The sequence below is a fragment of the Theobroma umbraticum genome, unplaced genomic scaffold (genome assembly GCF_002168275.2).
Source record: "Theobroma umbraticum cultivar Fairchild unplaced genomic scaffold, ASM216827v3 scaffold_146.0, whole genome shotgun sequence".
Lineage (NCBI taxonomy): Eukaryota > Viridiplantae > Streptophyta > Magnoliopsida > Malvales > Malvaceae > Theobroma > Theobroma umbraticum.
Window position 1 is genome coordinate 5,699,843 of NW_018397265.1, and position 22,517 is coordinate 5,722,359.

General features: G+C 33.2%; 2 protein-coding genes across 2 annotated transcripts; one reads left to right on the plus strand and one right to left on the minus strand.

Annotated features, from left to right (window-relative positions):
• The first annotated feature begins 7,432 nt into the window (after positions 1-7,432).
• On the plus strand, positions 7,433-12,833 carry LOC110422608 (5'-3' exonuclease family protein). Its single transcript, XM_021436598.2, has 12 exons — positions 7,433-7,563; positions 7,654-7,690; positions 7,773-7,947; positions 8,096-8,174; positions 8,883-8,927; positions 9,052-9,201; positions 9,330-9,444; positions 9,809-9,909; positions 10,820-10,917; positions 11,004-11,096; positions 11,790-12,010; positions 12,298-12,833. Exons 1-12 carry the CDS (start codon positions 7,486-7,488, stop codon positions 12,831-12,833), a joined length of 1,728 nt encoding a protein of 575 aa, XP_021292273.1. The 5' UTR covers positions 7,433-7,485.
• Positions 12,834-12,904: 71 nt separating this feature from the next.
• On the minus strand, positions 12,905-16,209 carry LOC110422609 (beta-glucosidase 44-like). Its single transcript, XM_021436599.2, has 11 exons — positions 15,881-16,209; positions 15,736-15,794; positions 15,529-15,604; positions 15,361-15,432; positions 15,173-15,260; positions 14,774-15,026; positions 14,557-14,672; positions 13,949-14,166; positions 13,827-13,858; positions 13,615-13,717; positions 12,905-13,482 (listed from the first exon to the last, which is right to left on the minus strand). Exons 1-11 carry the CDS (start codon positions 16,125-16,127, stop codon positions 13,205-13,207), a joined length of 1,542 nt encoding a protein of 513 aa, XP_021292274.1. The 5' UTR covers positions 16,128-16,209; the 3' UTR covers positions 12,905-13,204.
• Between the last annotated feature and the right edge of the window lie 6,308 nt (positions 16,210-22,517).

Below are 22,517 nucleotides of genomic sequence, written 5' to 3' on the forward strand. Positions count from 1 at the left end.
TATGTTATTGGGTTTATTATTGTAACACATAAATTTTTGAAACTTTTTGTGTAAATTAGAACATGGATTAGAAACATTACCCAGAGTTGTTACACACCATGCATTTATAAAGCAGACGGCATGTAACATGTTGTGAACATGGCATGTAACAATTTTAGAACTTGTAAGTAACATTTTTGAGCATGGTGTGTAACATTTTTTAAAAATAGTATATAACAACATGACTGATAAATTTTAGATCACGGCATGTAATGTGTTAAATGATTGACAAATTTTATGTTTTCAAAATTATAGTGGGGTTTCAATTGTGCAACTTGTGATTAGATAGAGTGGTCAGTGGGTGGATGGCATTTACAAGGGTGGTGAGTCATGAATGTGGGGGGTTAGGAGTGATTTGTCGTTTACAGGCTTGATAAACTAGTTGAAGATATTATTGGGGTTAACCTAGAAATTAACGCGATTAAGTTACCTGTATTGATCAGTACACTCAGAAAGTTATCACGCCCAATTATCAAGGATGATAAAGATCTTGCATTAATTTTGCTAGAACAGAGGAATGTTCTAGCTGTGTACGTCAGCATTAAGGGGCGCCAAACAAATGTTATGTCAAATGAAAAAAGTGAATAACATGGTAATCAGCTCAATCAAAATGATATTTACAATGCTTCACATATACCCCAGCATTAGGTCCATAACCCACAAAATGGCAATTGACGTATGCACAAGAGTTTGTGCAGCCCGGTAAACACACAACATTCATAAAACAATTGACTGCACAATTCCAATCAAGGTGTACATTAAACCAATTACTTGCTTTTTTCCAACAAATTCAATGATCGGGTGAAACTATAGAAGGTGTAATGGCATTTTCAAATGAGAATACGACACTTGAGGACAACACTACGACATTGGAGGGTGACACTACGACGCTCGAGGATAATACTACATTGGATGAGGAAATGAGGATTTGATGAATTTGATGACAATTCAAATGATAGGCTTGATGAATGGCATGATGACAGCTCAAACGATGACTGGCTTTATGATAGTGACATTCCAATTTGTAATAATGTTAAAGGCGAAATGGAACCTATTGGAGGTGTTGATGTAGGAGAAGTTCAAAGTGATAACCCCATATACAATAACCCCATTGCTGGTAAGAATGGGATTCGTTCCTTTGATACATTGTTGATGACAACTATCACGAAAGGAAAAATGCAGGGATATCTCATACGTAGGTAATTCTAGGTGCAGAAAGGTTCTCCCTCCAAACAATTACCACTAAGGAGTTGACATGTGCTAATCATCGCTTATACAAAGGAAGAATGTTTTCGTCGAAGGCTAAGTTGAAACGAGCTTTGAACATATTGGCTCTAAAAGAGCAGTTTGGGATAAGAGTAAAAGAGTCATGTAAAGGTCGTTATGAGGTTGTTTACAAGAACAAGGCATGCAAGTTCGTTGTGCATGTAACGAAGTTAGTTGAAGGAGAATATTGGTAAGTTCGGACATTCCACAAAGTACACACATGTACTGTCAATGGTTTGCAAGGGCGATTTCTAACTACGAGTATGAAGATAATTGGTGAACTTATGTCACACAAGCTTTAGGCTAATGAAGTAGCATTGAGACCTAAGGACATAATCAGCGAGATGAGGGTTCAGTGGGGATTGGAATGCTTGTATGGTAAGACCTAGCAAGCGAAGGAGTATGCGAAAAGGCTTGTTGTCGGTCTCCTGAAGGAGCCATTTCAACTATTACCCACGTATTTTTATATGCGGAAACTAGAAAATCCTGACACAATCACTACAGTGGCTATTGATGAAGCCAAAAGATTCAAATATTATTACTTGTCATATGGGGTATGTATTCGGGGTTTAGGGATGTAATGCATCATACAATTGCAATTGATGCGACACGTCTGAAAAACAGGTTCAAGGGTGTTTTGTTTGTCTTTGTATGCAAAGATGCGAATGAGTGCGTGTATCTAGTTGCGTTTGGCATCGGCCATGTTGAGGACGAAGACTCGTGGACGTGGTTTCTTAGCAAGTTGCGTGATGAGGTTGGTTGTCCTAAAAACACTATGTTCATTTCTTATCAGCATCTCGGCATTAAGAAAGCAATCCAAAATGCATACCCAAAAGCCCACTACGGTTTATGCAGTTACCACTTGAAGAAAAACTTTGAAAACAAGTTTAAGCACAACGATGTTTTTATGATTTTCACCCTTGCTCGAGATTGCTATAAGGTTTTCGATTTCAATAGACATATGAACCAACTCAAGCAAATTCATGCGGGATGTTTGCAATTCAAGAGGTACGAGCATATTAGAAAAAATTGCCCATCCCCATTTGTAGTTCCATCCACAAATCAGGCACCATCTACAACTCAATAAATGTCTCCACGAGTGTGATGACAAAAGCAGTCCAAGTTACAGACAAACCGGTTAGACACGTAACAACTATCCAATACGAAGTGCATTGTCCGAAAACGTAGGGTGTCTTATGGATGAAGACAGCTTGTATGCCTAAATAAATGTGTGAGCCATGTGCAATACCTTTTTCACAATTTTCTCTTGCAGTTTCTTATAGTAATTCATATTTTGTGTTTGTTAGTTTCCTCTTGTAGATGAGTCTTTATTTTTTACATTAATTTTGTAGATATATTATTTGATTATTCATTTCATTTTGTCTGTAGTTTTGAGCAATGAATAGACTTGAGAAGTCCCTATACTGCTTGAGTAGATTATTATTGATATGTTTATTAATAAACCAAATATTGAAGTGTAAAAGATTTAGCGGGTTGAAAAATATATATAAATATTTTTTTACTTGATTGTAGAACATGTAAATTAATTTATCATTTTGGCAAAAATTTAGTTTGAATTCTCCTTTTCTAAAAACTAAATTAGTAAAAATTTCATATCTAAATTCAAATTTAGATGAATAACTTGTATTACGTTAAAATAAAATAATATAAAATGTCTAAATAATTTCTTTCTTCTTCTATTTATAATAGTAAAGAAATTTGAAATTGGTTACTAACTTATTTTTTTACTTTAGCTAAGGCAAAAATATGTTGATTTAGTGTTTTCTGATTAAAATATTGAAAAACAGAGATATGAAGTTACCGATGATTATAAAAAATTAATTCATCATTCTGACTTGCTTACTTTGGACATGACAAACCTCTTATTACAACTATAAAAGCTGAGTTCCACCTTTGCAATTATTTATTCATTTTCATTTTTTATGTTTTTATTTTGTTTAATATTTTAAGTTATATTTGTTAAGTTGAAATTTCTTAGATTAAAGACTATATTCATGGAAATGGTTCTTTCCATTAACAAAAAGGTTATAGCAATCTCTAGCAACAGTCCATCGTGATCACATAATAAATCTAGGACATGAAGTTGATGCAAATTCCTTAAATCCTTTCCCTTCTACAAATCTGAAGGTAACTCATCTCTAATGATCATTTTAGCTAGAGACTTTTTAATGGCTTCTTGACTAAATTTCCAAGTTCTTATTGACCGATCGCCCATTTGAAAAGTTAACTCAGTTTAAGTAGAATCATTAGTGGAATTACGAAACTTTTTGCAAGAATTCATGTGATTTTTTAATGAAATTGTACCATTATATTTAATATTAGCAGAAAATACCCTATCATAATAATTGCATCTAGCTTTTGTTCACCTTGATCATTGACAAATCTGGTAAAGTTTTTCCAAACTTCAAACCTCGATGGAAGTGCCTTCTATTTCTTAAAATTGACAGCTTCAATTTTATTAGTGGAGATTATAGTTTGTTGTATAGTTGGTGTTGGTGACGATGACGGCATGCCAATAGGTGTAGGTTGCGTAGCAGCATCACTAGGAGTAGGAGCTGGATTCTCGCTTTCACTTGCCATTGAAATCTTCAATCTATCACTCAAAAAGAATTAATTAATCAGCAAATATGTTATTCAAGAATGAAGAATTTATTAAAGAATCTATCACTAGTAGCACATATTAAAAAAACATGAGCAAAGATAATCAATAACATCTTTTCCTCTATTCTCCCACTTCCTATTTATCCATCTACTACTCATTATCTCTTTTGAAATATCAAAGAACGGGTTAGGAAAAGAAAAAGCCATTTCGTGTAATAAGGGTCAATAGTACATCAAGCTACTACTTCCATGGCTTCTTGGAAATAGATTATGTATTTGGTTATTCTCTTTTTGTTTACTGAAAATCAATATGGTCTTAAAATTGAAAGGACTTAATCATTTCAATTATGAAAATGAAGCAAACTTACGAGTGCATTTGACTTTATGAAGGGGATGGTAAATGGAATAATCTGTTTACTTTAATGTATGAAACATTTTATCTTTTTATTTAGAAAGCAAAAGGGAAGGTTAAGAAAGTTAATAATATAAGTATTATCTTTTATTTTATTCATGTGTCCATGAATTGCTATACAAAGACTTTTGCCTGCTCTTCATGCTGTCAAAAAGATAAACCAATGACCCTTTGCAGAATTGCAACAAAAAGGAAATCACCACCCTATGAAATGAGGTTTATTCTCCCACACAAAAGAAATAAATATTTGGACTGCAGGCACAAAAGCTCTTAATTTTTCTATCTCTTTTGTTCTTTTTCTTTAAGATGGTTTCTTGGCCTTTTTGGTGTTAGTTGTCAATTTAAATATATTTAGACACATTGGGATGTTTAAGGATCAAAGCAAAGGAACGGAACATGCTTAAATAGTGCAAAATTCATGATGCAGCGAGAATCATCATTCATCATGATTTTTTACCCAACAAACCACCCTTGAACAAGCAACAACAAACCAAAAAAAGACCCAAATTTACACAAAAATAAAAGCAACCAGCGACAAATCACCACCTAAAAAAAAATTAAGCAGCAAAAAGTCAACAACCAACATAAAAAAACTCATCGACCAAACCCACAAAATTTCAAGCTAAGAGAACATAGAACAAAAGGAAAAGAAGAGAAAAGAGAAACTAAAAACCCATAAAAACTTACTTGATGTAGGAAGGGTGAAGGATGGAAGCAACTTACTAAAGATGAGAAAAGGGGAAGAAAAAAGGGTGGAGATCGGAAAGTATGGAGAGTGGAGACGGGACGGATGAGAGAAAGGGAAAACAAGAGGGTGGAGTCTAAAGAGTCTGGAGAATGGAGACGAGATAGCAGAAAGAGGAACCAAAGAGATGAGGCTTTTAGGTTTAAGATTTTTTTCATGTAAAATCTCCATTATACCCTTATATAGGTTCAATTAGTTTGGTTAGAAATTTTCCTAACCAAAACCAAGCCAAAATAATTTTAGTAACAGTACTATCCTAACTGAAATAACTGAAAAACCAAACTAACTAAACCAAAAAAATTGAACTCATTTTGGTTCGGTTCAGCTCAATTTATATTTGCTCACCCTTACAAATGTGTAACATTTCTATGTGCGTAACACTCTAAGAGGACATTTCTAACCACAAGCAAATTTTGTAACAAAACAATAATAATAATAATAATAAATACATAAATTTGCAAGCATTGCGTGTTTTCAAGTTTTCGAAGAATGTATGTGAGATTTAAAGCCTAATTCAAAAGCAGTAAAGGTTTTAATTAAAGAAAATATCGATTTGAAGAGGAATAGGTGCAAAAATGTGTTCTAACATAGCTTCATTAGCTATTCTTTCTTTTTAAGAAAAATAACATATAAAAGCGTTGCCTTGCATGACTTATTCTATGTGCCTAACTCAAATTACATCCTTGTTTTTTATCCATAAAAATTTTTTATAAGAATTTTTATGCAGGGGTAAAATATAGATGTCCAATTTTGGCTAACTATTATTTTTTTAAGTATTGTGTTATAGAATAAGAACAAGTGTAGAATAGCCATATTACATGAGAAAATGTAAGTAATTCAAAACGAGTGATAAGGTTCACTAGTTATTTTCACATTTGGGATGCTCTAGAGAGTTTGGCCTGATGGATTAGATATGAAGATAATTAAGAGGACTTTCTCTTAACCTTTCCGTAAAGGACATGTGCTTTACCCTTTCTTTCTTTCTTAAGAGCTCATGTGGTGCATTATTAAGTGTCATTACTCCACTATCCAAAACTTACATGCACTATCAAATTACATACTCATTCTCTTAACATGCAATAAGCTATTCTTTAACGTGCTCATTCAAGACAAGCACATTCTTTCATGCAAAACGTGATTTGCTAAATGTACTCCCATTTTACCAACTACTCTTATAAAAGTAATCTTATTTAGTATAAATATAGGAGTTTGAAAAATTGGGAGGTATCAGAAAATCATCAAAGATTACTTTCAAAACTCTCTCAAAGCTCTTTCGAATATTCTCTCTTCTTAGTTCTTTCCATCCGTCGTGCTCTGCCACTTTCTCAACTTATTGCTTTCTGCCTACCACAAAAATACTTACGCTTCAAGGATTGCTTCAATCTTTTTCTGTGCCACCCTCTAATGCATTCTATTTTACTTTTTGCAACACATTCTTTCTTTTTACTAGAAGTACCCTTTATAGTAACAAATAATGTGGTAGAATACATGATACTTGATATGCCAAATAAGCTGTTGTGGTAGAAGAAGCCAATACATAGACAATCAATGCGTGAGATAAGAGCTAACAACACGATGTGCATGTGAAATAGGGATTGTCCTTGCTTATGGTGACTTTGATACAACGTTATGAAAAGAGAAATTTTATATTTTGAATTTTATATATAATTATAGAGAGATGATATATATAATACTATTTATAATTTTTTAAGCTAATACTAATTCATAATCTAACTAACTAATTAACTAACAATTATAGTCTAGCTAGCTAATTAGTCAAGAATTTTAATGTAACTAATTAACTAGTCAATAATAGTATATTCAAGCCATCACTGAATTAATACAATTATCTTAACAAATATACGTAAACACACTTTATGCGTATAAGTATCAATTTTAATTGATCAAAATTTTATTTTTAACAATTTTTAATAAAAATTGCTAGAATTTCACTTAAGAAATTTTATCCTATAAGTTTGCTCCTAGCTTGTTTTCTTTTTTTTTTTTAATTTTGTGATTCAAAGTAAAGTACCATTAATGTATTTAGAGACAAAAGTAAATGGATTCTTAAATAAGATAATTAAAAATTTTCAATTTTCTTGTTTAAAAAGATGTAAGAGCTTACTATTGTCATATCATACAAAATCTATAATTAAATTTGTTAATTATAAAAATTTCAGTTTTCTTGACAATCACTTGCCTGTGAGATACATTCTATGACAGCTCCGTTACCATGCGCAGCCCCATAATTGCCTCCAAATTTTTGACATTTTGCTCATCTTCCCGCCATTTTCTCCCTCAGCACCATGTCAGATATACATAGGCAAAACAAGCTCTCCATTCATCCCAAATGCAAAAAGAAAACCTCAAAACGGATTAAACCCAAAAATAATTGGCAAGAATGGGAATCAAAGATCTGCTCAGATTCATGAAACCCTTCATCGTACCCGTTCACATCAAGAAATACGCCGGCAAGCGGGTATAACATTTCTTCCTCCCTCTCTTTCTCTCTCTCTCGTTAGAGCTAGCTCCTTGTCTTTTCGTAATATTTTTGCAATAATTTTTACAGGTGGGTATTGATGCTTATTCATGGTTACATAAAGGAGGTATTTATGGTTCACGTCTTTTTTTTTTTTTTTTTTTAGAATTTGTGAAATGGGCTGCATTGATTTATGTCAAAAATTGCAGCATATTCATGTAGCATGGAGATTTGTTTGAATTCAAACAGCGAGAAGAAATCGCGATACATAGATTACTTTATGCACAGAATCAATCTTCTTCGTTACCATAAGATAACTCCAGTTGTTGTTTTTGATGGTGCCAATATCCCCTGTAAGGCTGCCACTGAAAATGAAAGATACAGGTTTTTAACTTTTCTACTTCAAATGATGAACTTTTAAAGCTTACATAACAGTATACAGCTATTTCAAGTTCTTGGAGATGATACTAACTTGGTTTTGACAAGTGTTCTCTTCTGCTCGTTTCCTTTTTTTTTTTTTTATCTATTTCAGGAGACGGAAAGATAATCGAGAACTGGCAATGGTGAAGCTTAAGGAGGGGGATGTTAGAGGTGCTAGTGAGCTTTTCCAGGTTTCAACTGGCTACCTTGTTCATTTAATTCAATATTTGAACTGTTCCTTAGCGTTTTGCCCATATGCATTGTTAATGTATCCCTTATTTAATTTGATGTGGAATAGATTTGGAGATGTCTCCTTTCTTAAGGTTTATAGGGGGCGAGACCTAGAAAATTAGATTTTGGGGTGGTAATTGTATGTAGGATTAGGCTGAATGTATTGAAAATTTCATGTCAAGATAAAGCTTCCATTGAAGGAAAGTTTGCTGGAATTCTCGCATCAAGAAGATTAAGATTTAACTTAGTTGGTGAAAGGGGGTTTGCCATGTAGTGTTGTGATTTAGACCATAATTCAAAAACCTCTTAGTTGTAATGGAAGACAATCAATTTTACTTCACTTATTTAGACCTTTCTCAAGATTGTCCATGAGCATGAGCTAAGTTTTGATTAGTGATTTCAGTCTGTTCAAGTTTTATCCAGATTGGAACTGTATAATTAGTTAATTTTAAACAGCTTGCCTATCAGTTCACCTAAGTAATCTAAAGTTCTTTAGCATCATTTTTCACAACACCACAGACAATAGATATTTTTACTTTTTTTGGTCTGCTTAAATTTTGCATGGCTTATCATCTTCCATATTTGTTCATTCTATTATCTGTACAGATTTATTAGCTGTTCTTATATAAATTGGCATTCACTTTTCTCTTTCTTTTTCCATCGTGTAGAGAGCAGTGAGTATCACTCCAGCCATGGCACATCAATTGATTCATGTATGATATTTTTAATTAAATTCAGCAATGCCTCTGCATTTCCATATCATTTTCTATGATTTTGGCTCACCACGTAAATTTAGAACGGTTCTCATTCCTGTTGCAATGTGCTGTAACTTTTCAGATTTTGAGATCAGAGAACATTGAATTTGTGGTAGCACCATATGAGGCTGATGCACAGCTAGCATACTTGGCTACCCTTGAGGCTGAAAAAGGTGGAGTTGTGGCAGTGATTACAGAAGACAGTGATCTAATAGCATACGGTTGCCCAGCTGTAAGAACTCCAAAACTATGATATCGTGTGCTGATGGAGGTCTTCCGCTCTCCTGATGACTTCTGTTTTCTTTATTGATTATCAGAGTTATTGGTTTTTTCTTGTTTTGATGCATTTTCTGTTAACAGATCACCTTTAAAATGGACCGATATGGCAATGGAGAAGAACTAGTTCTGGCTAAAGTTTTTGATTCTATAACAAGTAAACCTTCCTTCAGAGGTTTTGATAAAGAACTGTTCATAGGTAAGTTTCATTTTGACACCCAAAAGCTATGTTCTTGAAGTTTACCTATTATTTAAAAGCCTAGGTTGTCCAGAACACAGCTGTCCCAAGAATCCAACTTGAAAATTTTATGTACACAATCAAGGTCCTTAGAGACCTACCTTGATAAAGGTGAACTCTGTATCCTTGTGATAATTACAAGCCTGATTCTTTTAATCTGTTGAACTAAATAACTTCTCTATTAGTCGTGAAGTTTTCCATAAATATTGTAAAACTAGAAAGATCTATTTTACCTTCTTTTCTGAGATGAACATGTTTCCTCTTTGTTTGTCTCTAATATATGCATTTGGACTAAAATTTTAGCATATGTAATGACATTCTACAGGTATGTGTGTCTTAGCTGGATGTGATTTCCTTCCTTCTGTTCCTGGAATTGGGATTGCAAAGGCGCATTCCTTGGTTTCCAAGTATCGGAACTTAGACCGTGTAAGTTTTTTCTGTTTGCTTTTTTCATATGGAATATAGAATTGACTATTTTCCCCATATTTTAAAGCCTTCCTCCAAGAATATATGCAGAGCAAAAACATACTTTTAACCAACAAATGCTGTTCTAACGAATGTTTCAATGGGGTTTTCATTTTACATGATCTTTTGAAGATAAACTGCTTGGTCATAGAATTTAAATCATGCTAGTGAGGCAAAATTGAGAATTCTCTACTTAAATGAATGGCTCTAAAAGTATGCTACTGACTTTAACCATATTGACTTGACTCCAGGTTAATAAAAAATTGAGAGTTGCGTTTGCATAGAATTAGCTGGTTTGATGAGGTCATTTTCTTAAACTGAGCATTCAAAGATCTCCAAGCTTTTGGTGAAAGTTGCATCTTCTTTGTTACGTATGAGGGGCACAGAATTTGAAACAGCTGATTATATATGAAATTTCACTTAGTGTAACCAATCATTTATCATAGTATTATTTTTTGAGTTAATGCTCCATATACAATATATATATTTGTCTACCATGACCTGCATCCAGATAAGAAACAGAATGGGAACCTTTCATTTTCAGATGTCCATGCAGGTGCTTCTGTTTGGAAGCATAAGCAGGAGAAATTAGCTAATAAGAAAAAAGGTAATTGACTACTCAATCTAATGGCCTTTCATGCGGCAAAAGTTAGTCAGCCCAAATTAAATGGAAAAAAACAATCTTTTTGTCTCTAGTACATTTTTTGCATCTTGTTGAAATTGTTGTTTCCATTATGACAGCATCTGAATTGCTGTTCCCATTTATAACAGCTATAGCATCTTAAGGGTTTAAAATTCTCTATGATGGATATGATCCATTTGATCATGGCAATATTATTTAAACTTCCATTATTGGTTGATATGTTTACAGGTTTTATCAGTTTTGAAGATTGAAAAGGGCAGTCAAAAGCCTGAAGATTACTCCAAATCTTTCAAAGAAGCAGTTGCAGTTTTTCAGCATGCCAGAATGTTTGTATGCTGGAAATGGAATTATTCAATGCCCCATTGCTTGATTTTCATAAGCTTATAGTGTTGCTTTGAACATGCTTTTCCAGATATGATGGTGAAATCAAGGGGCTGAAACACATGAAACCGCTTACACAACAGCTTCTGCAAATTCTAGATGAAGGGCTTGATTTTCTGGGACCGTATCCTTTTTTATTCTTTTCATTTTTACTCTGATTCTGAAGTTACAGTGTCAACTTCACAGTGCAGAAAAGGGAGGGAAAAGATGAAGAAAAAAGAGATCAGAGAGAAAACACAGGGCAAGAGGAAGAATCGGAAGAAACATTTAAAGAAACAGAAGAAATTAAGAAAGAAAGGGATTGAACCAAGAGGTGAAATTATTATTATTTAATACTCAAATTTCAATAATCCATAAGTAATACTGTTAGAATCTGAAAGAAGATAGCTACTTATAGACATTTCCATAAACCTTAGTATGTAGTAGGAAAAGGTTCTAATTAAAATAATTGCATTTAAATGCCTAAAATACCAGTAATACTACAATAGAGCCCATAAAAACTAAATAAAATAATAATATCAATAATTTTATATGATTTAATCCTTCAACCAGTTTTCTATTTTAGTCATGCATCAGTTTAATGTTCAGACAGATCTCATAGTGTAAATTGTTGAAATATTAGGCTTTGTATGTTATGGTGCTTAGATGCATATTTTGGACCAGGGTTATCAGATATCTTAAAGTTACAATTTTAAAACCTTTTATCGATTTCCAATGGCATCCAGTTCTGCTTGCAGGCTAAATTTAGCACTATGTAATAAATATGTTTGAGTGTCACTTATGCAATTTTCCCTTGACCAAGTACAAATGGTATCAGAGAAATCTCTCCATCAGTAGCTATTGCGATTGCTGAAGGAAACTTAGACCCCACTACTATGGAGGCCTTTGACAGTATGCCAACTCCTGGAAATCATCCAGTGCCTACTGAATTTCAAGCTTCTGGTAAACTCCAGTTGCTGGAAACTGCTGATATATCCAGACAAGAGAGCTGCTTCTTGGTATTTTCTTCACATAAAACCAGAGAAAGAAATAAGACAGGCAAGTTCTTTAGAAACCACGCATGACATCAAATGTTAAAGATTTATAGTTTAGTCTCAAATTTATTAATTTATTGGTCATCTTCAATGTATTCTAGAATCTCTGATATATCTGTTTTTGGGAATGTTTTAATACATTCATTGCTGCTGATAGTATTTAAAATCTTGCTTGTGCCTGTAAAATGTTGAATCTGCTGCATAAACTTAGATGCTGAAGCATGTAGGTGCTCATGCATATATTTTGCATTTATCTATGTATTTTACAATGGTGTGATTTTCTGTTAGCAGGTACAATGAGGCAAGGTGCAGTTTCAATTGAAAAGAAGTATATCCAAGATGCTGGACTAGAGAGGTTAGCTTTTCCATTAAAAAGTCAGGCGACAAAGGAGAATGTGGTTGCAGAGGACATTCCACTGATTCCGAATAACAATCCTTTCAAGAAAAGAAAACTTGATGAAATGCACATAGCCGAGGCAAAGGACACCACTGACCTAGTTTCCTCAAATGGCCAGGATGAGATTGAGAGGTCGGAAATCTTGTGTGTGTTTCCTGATAACACCCAATTGGCATTTCCTGGAAGAAAAGTTGAAATGTCCTCTAACCAGATAGAGAGCACTGCTGAACAAATATCCATGGTGAGTAAGGTGGAAAGTTGTGAGACCCTGCACATGACCGTGGGATCTCAAGAAAGCGTGAGCTGTGATCCCAAAAGACTGTTTAGTGGAAGAGGAAGAGGTAAGAATGACAAGTTGAAGTTGAAGGGAAGTAATTGCAAGAATTCAGAGACTAAGAACAGTATTCTTAACTTTTTTGCTCGTGTGTAATCTTTCATCTTTTTAATTTATAACTTCTTTTGTAAACTCCAGCAAGTGCATCATTCTTTCAGAAAGTAAGCTTTCTAAAACAGGGTAGAAATGAGGTTCTTCCATGAAAGTGCATCATTCTTCCTTTGGATAACATTAAGATGTTATATGATCAGTGACTACACGAATCACAAATGGTGCATCACACGAGGGCCTAAATTTTAGATGTCGTTGTTGGGCACAATTTATGCTTTTATTACGTAAGCCAGGTGGTTACAAAGTACAGTAGGAGGAACCGAAACTAAAGCATAGGAGCTAGCCTCCCCATGGTTGGTTTCTTGCATGAACACTTTCTCTACTAACTAAAACATGATCAAACAAAGTCTGGCTGCTTAATGCTTTTTCCGAGTAAGAAGCTGCTTGAACCAGTAGGCTGACATCTTAGGGTACCTCTTTAGGTTCGAGAAATCAACGTAGACAATGCCAAACCTCGAAGTGTAGCCTAATTTCCATTCAAAATTGTCCAGCAATGACCATGCAAAGTAGCCAACTACGTTTGCCCCACTGTCAGCAGCCTTTTTCAGCTGAGTTAAGTAAGCCTTGTAGTAGTTGATCCTTGTAGTGTCGTGCAATCCCTGGGAAAGGGTCACATTTCCTGGGTCATCCATCCCTGCAGAAACAAGCTAAAGTATGAGATTCAAAGCAATCCAATTGTTTTTCTTAACATTAACTGAGTAGAGAAACCAGGCAAAACATCATGCAATTTAATTCAATTCAAGACAGATATTTACTAAATTCATACCATTTTCAGACAAAATCACAGTAGGATTCCCATAACGCTCTTTTATGTACATCAGAGCCTTATACAACCCCCAAGGTACATTGTAGAGCCAATCAGAATTCGCCTGCAAGCAGTAAGATAATCGTGTAAGGCAAGCCAATTCAACGTTTGCTCAAAACAACATATTTTTCAGGGGGGATTCGTGTTGGGAGAGGTGATTCGCATAGACTTACTCTTGGACCAATTGGCACTCCCTTTTTCGCATCTGTGCAGGCGACAAAAAACAATAGTTCAGACTTTAAGAGTATATATGAATAAAAGAACTAATATCATTTTGAAAGAAGAAGTGTCTTACAAGCAAATCCAGCATTCCAATCTTGCTGATAACCTAAAACTTTTGGTTTAGGCTGATGTGGATCATACATATAGTAAGCGGTGTACTGGTTAATGCCCACAAAATCCATTGATCCCTTCACCATCTTAACCTCTTCTTTTGTGAACTTGGGTAGCCTATTCCCAACAATCTCCTGCATTGTCCTTGGGTACTCTCCATACACGATGGGGTGGATAAACCTAAAAAATTTCAGGAAGCACTGTTATAAATCTCTTCAAATATATTGCAAAGCCCTGAAGCCTATAATTTCTTTTATGCTCTTTAATGCTTGTGATTTTCTTCTGATATTGTGCTTGAACTAGTTTTAGAAGCACCTTGATAAAAGTTCATCATTGCTCTTGTTACATATCATTCTCAAAACTCTTGATTTTAATCATATGATATGTAGCTGAGATTACTGCCAATTCACAGATCTGGCTTCCTATCTATATGAGATAATAGTTTCGGTTCTTCCATGTCAAGAAATGTTGAGAAACTAAGGTCAAAATTATTAATCAAATAACTCACCCCAAAGCTACATTGGAGGGAAGAATTAAGATGAATGTATCTCTTGCTATTTAAACTCTTACCATCCTACATGAAAGTCTCTTGCTCTTTGAGCCGCATAATTGTCAGCCTTCGACCTGGTAAGAGGTTCATACCATACAAAATCCAGGAGAATTCCAATCCTTCCCTTCTGTTTTGGCTGAAAATATGTGCATATATCAATTAGGTTAATCTTTCAATGCGCTCCAATAGTTTAAGATACTATCCCATTCATATCAAATGAACAACGATTGATCTTACTTGGTACTTTTCACGGTATCTCTGCACTGCAGCTCCATGGGCTAAAATCAAATGATGGGCAACAATGTAAGGCTCGGTTCCAGAATTGCCTGCTGTACAATTCCCATATGCTTTGGAGCACCTTCCAGGAGCAAAGAACCCATTATCATACCCAAGAGCAGCAACTACTCTCGGCTCATTGAATGTCATCCAGTTCTTCACCCTGTCTCCAAAGGTCTTGAAACAGAAGTCCGCAAAATCAGCATAATCTTTTCTGAAGATTCAAAATATTTATCAAAATTTCAGTCATAGATCCTGTTAGGTGTGGATCATAGCTTCAAACTACAAATCCAAAATCAAATATGTAGTAAATGTAATGCATTATGTGAACCCAATGTTGCTTCTTGGTATGGTACGTACACTACTTTGTAACTCAACAATCCATTATATTTCTTCTCAAGTGCCTCAGGAAGATCATAGTGATATAGATTAGCATAAGGAGTAATGCCTGCAAATAATTTTAGATTGATATCAGGTCCCCTGTTTCAACACAACCTGGCAATACTGGTTTGGGAATTCTTACATTCTTAATCTTTATAAAGAATTACCTTTTTGTAGCAAGGAGTCGATCAACCTGTTGTAGTATGCAACTCCCTTCCAATTTACCTTCCCAGTCCCATCTAAATAAAACCAATTGAAAGAAATGATAAGCAACACGATACCAACAACAATTTCTGATGATCAAAGTATATGTACTATGTTGATGATGGAAGTACCAGGGAAAATCCTGGACCATGAGATTGAAAACCTGTACGCATCAAAATTCAGGTTTGCCATAAGATCCACATCTTCCTGTAACAAAAGAGAAACATTTTAAACTTGACATTCCCCTGTAGATGTTGCTCAGGCCAGCAATGACAACTAAGTTTGAAACACTTTGGTCGTTATAGAACTAGAGGGCTAAATGCCTGTCAAATGCCTACCTTGTAGCGATGATATTGGTCCACTGACACTTCACCCGTGGCATTCTTGGCAACAATCCCTGTTCATCACGTCACAGAAATTAACTCTTTTAAATTGGTTTTTCTTCTTTTTCACATTTGACCACTTTAGCATCAGTTACATTACCGGGAATTTTAACGAAGACGTCCCAAATGCTGGGGCCACGACCGTCACCATTGGCCATGCCTTCGACTTGATAAGCGGACGTGGCTGTTCCGAACACGAAACCCTTTGGAAAAGTCTGCCTGCTTAGACCTCCGGTGTCTAGCTTCACCGTCTCCGGCTGCACTTGCGACGCTTCATTGCCAGCAACGTACGGGGCAAGAAGGACTAGGCCGACCCAGAAAACCAACAAACTCATTTGGAGTCTCATCTTCAAGAGCTGTAGAGAAACGAGAGTGAAGAGTGGATAGTGAGGAGTGTAGGGAGGGAGCAATGTGTATTTATAGAAGAAAAATGGAGTATAAAAGTGATCGACAATCCCTGTAGGGTAAGGCTGGCTTTACATCATTGGTGGTGGGGACATTTGGACTTATCGGATATGCCTCATCTTTCCCTGTCGTTTCTCTATCCATCTCATCTCTGGGAACACATTCAACGTTTTTGTGCCGAAACCCAGACCTTGCATTGCCATATCTCTTTCTGTCCCTCGCCTAAAATCAGCTGTACACTACTTGCCTGTTCTTATGACTTGAGCTTTAACATAGTCCTACACTAGAGAGACTTCAAAATTGTTTAACCAAAATCCAGTTTAGCTCACCTCCTCAGTTGTCTTGGTAGAATTAGATTGGCTCAGTTTTCGAGAAAAGAAGAATCCTGTGACTAAGGCAAAAAACCAGTTAATCACATGAGAGTAAATCCAGTGTAACGACAATTTCGGGATTACGATCCATGTTGCTGACAACAAGGCACAGTTCAGTGTCATTTAGTTCAAAAAACAAGGGCTACATCCGACAAGTCGCATTTTCCTCTGCCTCTGCCACTGCATTTGCATTTTACTCATTTTCTTTTATCCTATCCACTCTCTATCTATCAGATGAATCACTCCACAGTAACATATCAGAAGAGATCAACATGATACTCTTAACATATCAGATGATCAACATATGTATTGATAGGATGAACAAATGATATTCTAATCAAATCATAAACACGTTTAGATTAGAAAAATCTTATTCTCGACTTAATCTTATTTAAGATAATATATTAATATGTTAAGCCAATATCATATCATAAAAAATAATAAAATCATATTCAAAATCTTTAATCATAAAGATATGTTTGATTTATAATATAAATATAAAATTTTAATTCAAAGTAATATAAAAAATAATTACTTTAAATTATTTTATTAAATGTGGTAAATATATGACATGGACAATCTTTAAAAGTTTATTCCAAAAATCCAAATGAACCTTGAGATATGAATTATCATAATGGATCAAACGTTACCGAACGCTAGTCTCAATCTTGGTTTGATTGAAAAATTATATGAATAAATATCATATTTTAGTTATATATGTATAAAGTATTAAAAGAATTAAGATCCGCAAACTGCTCGAGTCGAGTTGCACAAAGCTTGAACTCGGACTAATTTACATGATTAAGTTTTGTGATCCCAACAAATTAAAATGAGGAATGGGAGCAAAGTTTGTTTTGTGGACCACATTTCCATCTAAATATTACATAGCTAATAATCAGTGCTTAGTTTAAGCCTTCTTCAAGTTTATAATAAGGGAATAATTAGAAAGGCATGTTCAATTTGACATTAATAGAGTTATATTTATTATATGAAATAATAAATTAAATAATTTAGATTAAAGTCATCCTAAGTTAAAATGAAATGTCCTTGACCCAAAAATGGACCCATCTAAAGCTGTGAATCCCAGCCCTACATGATGACCGTTTGCTTCCTATAAAAATATATCTTCAACTTCAAGCCTCGTTTCTTCTTCTTTTGTTTTTTTTTCCCTTATTCAGAGGCACGTGAATTCGACTGTCTCCCATTTTGCATCACGTCGTTTTCTGCTGTCTAATTAATAAATTCACTTATTTTTAATTGAAAAAAAAATCTAAATCATAATTTTTAAATAAAAAATTATACATTACTCAATGAACTAATATCCTAATATAAAAAATTATTCAATTACTTGCCTACTAAAGTTACTTAGTTATGTTTTTCTTTGTTAATACTATATAATTAAAATTATCGTATTATATTATAATCTTATAAAATAAAAAAAAATTTATGTGAAATTTTTTATTTTAAAATATAAAATTTATATAATATTTTGATAAACATTATATAATTTATAATTGTAATTGGACAGTTATTATAATATAATAATTATAGGATATGATCTCATGTAAAGGAAAGAGAGATGTTATTATTATATATCATCATTTATATTTTATGTACTAAAGTAAAATTAAAATATATATATTTGTATACAAGGAAGTAATACAATTGATTCTACGTAAAGTAAAAAATAAATAAATTTTTTTTATAATAAAATATACTCTTTTCATCTCAAATTAGATTTGTCTGTATTTCGTTTTGGGATTTAAAACTGAGTTTACCTTCATCTTTTGAAAACTTATGACTTCTTTTTCGGTGTTTATTATTGATTGGTAATATATTGTTAACTTTTTATAACAAAATTTTAAAGCAATAATATCACATACGCTACAGTCAATTTTTTTTATAAAATTTTTATATAATAAAATAATTGTATTTAATTTTTTTAAAGCAAAAACCAACTTTTATTATTGTTTGTAGACATTGATAACAAAGTCTCTCACTAAGACTACGCTTCTCACAAATCATTAAACTGCTTTTACATGTAGCAACGGCCCAACTTTTTGACAAGACGGTTCTCTTCTTCATTAGCACAGTATACTTGGAGTCCAGCAGTCATGGAGAGCTTGTTGCTTGCCGCAGAGCACAGAGATGTCTTGTCCAAGTCCTTGTGTGACGAGGAAAGGTCCACTCCTCCCACATCGGGCAGGAACGGGTAGATCCTGGGCTATAAGAAGCGGGGTGCTGCACACCTGTGACAATCGGTTTTCATGGGAGAGGGTAATGACCCCGTGACAAAGTGGTATCAGAGCGGACTTGTTGCCTCGTCCCGACTCACACACACAAGCGCCCGAGTCCGGAAAAGCCGGAGAGGGATAGGCAGGGTGCCGGCGGCAGCGGTGCGCCCGACAACGGGGACGTTGTCGAATCGGGTGGGTGAGGGTGTGACGAGGAAAGGTCCACTCCTCCCACATCGGGCAGGAACGGGTAGATCCTGGGCTATAAGAAGCGGGGTGCTGCACACCTGTGACAACCGGTTTTCATGGAGAGGGTAATGACCCCGTGACACTTGCACATCGATGAGTTTGGAAGGAAACTGCCTTTCTTGCTGCACAGCCAACGTGCCATGATCAGCTCCTAGAGAGGCGAATGGGGTCTTTGGACTTTATAAATATCACACCCAAAAATGGATGCAATTGAGCTGATCAGAATGCTTTGAATTGATGATGCTCCACCAGTACCAAATGATTCCTTTTGGAGGAGAAGGCATTCCAAATCTCTGTGCATCGACAGAAATTGGTCCTCAATCAAGATGGAGCCTCCAATTCTAGCTCTTCTTGTTCATTCAAGCCATCCACGGTTTCACCACTGAAATTTTCGAGAAGGTAATGATGGAATCTTTATGTCCAAATTATTTGTTTAGTGTTAAATCATATACATACTATTTACATTTAGTTCATAATAATTATTGTAAAAGGAAAATATAATAAAAAAAAAGAGATAATATAATCAGGAAGAGCAATCAAGTAAAGCCTAAGAGTAATAATTGATGTATATGCAATGCTGGAATAATATTTTTATATATCCGTCTCCTTGTCTTTTGCTTTCATTTTATTTTAGTGCAGATATCATCATTGTTCGTACAATAAACATGGATTATTAGACTCAAGAAAAATTTTAAAAAATAAATAATAAAAGTAATAAATAAATAAAATATTTTAATCTTGTATCGAATAAGTAAAAAATCTTAAAAATTTTATAAACATTATATATGCTATCAAATTAACATTTCGAAGGGAGAGTGACCCAATCTATCATATACTGTGCTTTGGGTAAGAGGACCGTTCATGCATAAAATAGAGCAGTGATGACAGATACTGCTGACAGTGGTAGATAAGGCTGGAATTGCCTGTCGCTGGCATCGAGTTAACCACTTGGTGCTTGGCCGTTGACTGGAGAAGATAGAGATGGTCCTCCTGCATGCCTGTCGATCCATTCCATCAAAGGTGTTTTCTAAGTCATCGATTGTGATTTTCTACCACTCCTTCCAAGCTGGTAGGGGACCTCAATGGCAAAGCGGGCATACAGAATGGGAATCAAGCATTATTTAACTAACAACCGACAACCAGGAAAAGATATTTCTTTCGGATACTTGCTGAACAAACATCGAGCAAAGGACAATAAAATTCATACATATATAATTATTTTTAAATAAACTAATTAATTAATTTTTATATAATTTAATTATTTGACACATGATGATTTGATTTGAATTGAATTGAATTCAAGTGGACGAAGAATTTTAAGCTAATTTTGAATTTTTTAAATTTATGTTTTTTAGACTTTGAACTTTCACTGTTCATTTATGTGTTTTTTTTTTTGACATTCAATATTTCCCTAGGTTCGGCTTCTAAAAAAATGTGATTGATAAGTTATTTTGGGTTTGGGTTTGGCTTTGGACTTCAATGAAACAGGTGGACTTGATATTTGTAGGCCTTTTTCTAAGCTTGGCTTTGGACTTGAGTTTAACAAGCGGGTATACATTTATTAGATATCTCATTTTGAATTATAAGTATTAGATGGGTGGTTTTCGGTTTTAAGGTATATATGGGTTGAGTTTTGTGATTGTGCATGATAAGATGGATTTGAAATAGATTTTAATGTTCTTTTTGGACATTCACATCATTTTTCTTTCATTGAGAATTGTTCATAAACGCTCCTTGTACGGTCTACTTAAAAAATTACTGTTGTCATATTACTTTATATTTTTTACTACTACCTATAATGTTTTGTATATGTAATTTTTAATATATGGACTTGCTTTACTCCTCACCCACAAAAATTTATAAAATCAAAAATATAATAAACACAATTATTACAACATGCATTGTATCCGTGTGCAGCGCATGAGTATATTTCTAATATGTATTTTTATATATGTATATATATGAATGTTAAAAAAATTTTGATTGAGGAAAATGGTCGTATTTATTTATTTTTAATTTTAAATATTTTTTATCCTTAATATTAAAAAATTTATGTCATTAGAAAAATATATAACAAAACAAAACCAACATTTTATCACTGTTGCAAGTAATTTTTAATTTTTTTATATTTTTTATAAAAATCTGTATCTAAACATTTAATTTAATAATTGATACATATGATTTCAAAAAGTTAAATTCAAATTCTTTTTCAAAATTAAAAAGAAATCTAAAAAAAAACCATACAATCAAAATTGATTAAATTGTAAACTGTTATAAATATATGTGAAAATTCATTGTATTTCATAATATCTAATGTATCTCTCATATCCAATGTACATATTTATGTCGGTATATCCCTATCTTCCCAATTTCATTCAATATATGTACATTTCTATTTACTAAGTTCATCCCCTTTATTTATGTAAATTCATTTCCCCTCCATCTATATGTGTTTATAAATAAATGCATTATAATTGATGGTTGAAATACTAAGACAAGAAATGAAATAAAAAATCTTCTTACATTTCTACTACTTCTCTCTAATACTCTCTTTCAAAGTTATATTTGTCAACATGAACTGTTTTTGAATTATGTCAAAACTGCATCTGTAAATTTATATTCCTTAGCATGAACTATTTTTGAATTATATAATGCATGTGTAAAATGAGAATTAGCAAGGGCGGTTCAATACTTTTAAAAGCCTAAAGTGATTAAATATTTAAATGAGGTTTTTTTTATTTAAATTAAAAAAATTACCATTAATTAAATATCATTAAAAATATATTACATTCATTAAAAATAAAAAAATAATCGAGAATTATTAACATTATGGGAATTAAGATTGATAAAAAATAGAAATTTATTAGACATATAATTGAAAAAGTGAGAGAATATATCATTTTATTAATTATTTTAACTTTTACATAATTGGAAAAGTGAGATAAATAATTAAGAATTAATAAGAAATAGAAAGTGAGAAAAAATAAATATTTAATAGATACTTAAATTAAGAAATATTTTATTAATTACTTTAATGTTTATATATTTTTAATATAATTAATTATATTATATAAAATTATGAAGCATATAAAAATATAGGACCTAAAGTAAGAGCTTTCGTGGCAAGAGAGACTCAATATGTTTAAAGGCTTAAAGCGTTTAAATATTTAAATGAGGTCTTTTTTATTGAAATTAAAAAAAAATTATCATTAGTTCAAAATTATTAAAAATATATTATAAAATTAAAAAAATAATTAAGAATTTTAATATTATGAGAATTAAAAGTGATAAAAAATAGAAGTTTATTAGGCACATGATTAAAAAAGTAAAAAAAAATATAATTTTATTAATTATTTTAATTTTTACAAAAATGAAAAAGTAAGATAAATAATTAAAAATTAATAAGAGATAAGAAGGGAGAGAAAATAAATATTTAATAGATATTTAATTTAAGAAATATTTTATTAATTATTTTAAT

Bases quoted from the DNA above. Each gene is read 5' to 3' on its own strand.
- LOC110422608 (XM_021436598.2), top strand. From the start codon at position 7,486: ATGGGAATCAAAGATCTGCTCAGATTCATGAAACCCTTCATCGTACCC. The intron at 7,564-7,653 runs GTATAACATTTC...TAATTTTTACAG, and splicing joins AGAAATACGCCGGCAAGCGG to GTGGGTATTGATGCTTATTC. The intron at 7,948-8,095 runs GTTTTTAACTTT...TATCTATTTCAG, and splicing joins ACTGAAAATGAAAGATACAG to GAGACGGAAAGATAATCGAG.
- LOC110422609 (XM_021436599.2), bottom strand. From the start codon at position 16,127: ATGAGACTCCAAATGAGTTTGTTGGTTTTCTGGGTCGGCCTAGTCCTT. The intron at 15,027-15,172 runs GTACGTACCATA...TTGAATCTTCAG, and splicing joins TTGTTGAGTTACAAAGTAGT to AAAAGATTATGCTGATTTTG. The intron at 14,673-14,773 runs GTAAGATCAATC...ACATATTTTCAG, and splicing joins GATACCGTGAAAAGTACCAA to CCAAAACAGAAGGGAAGGAT.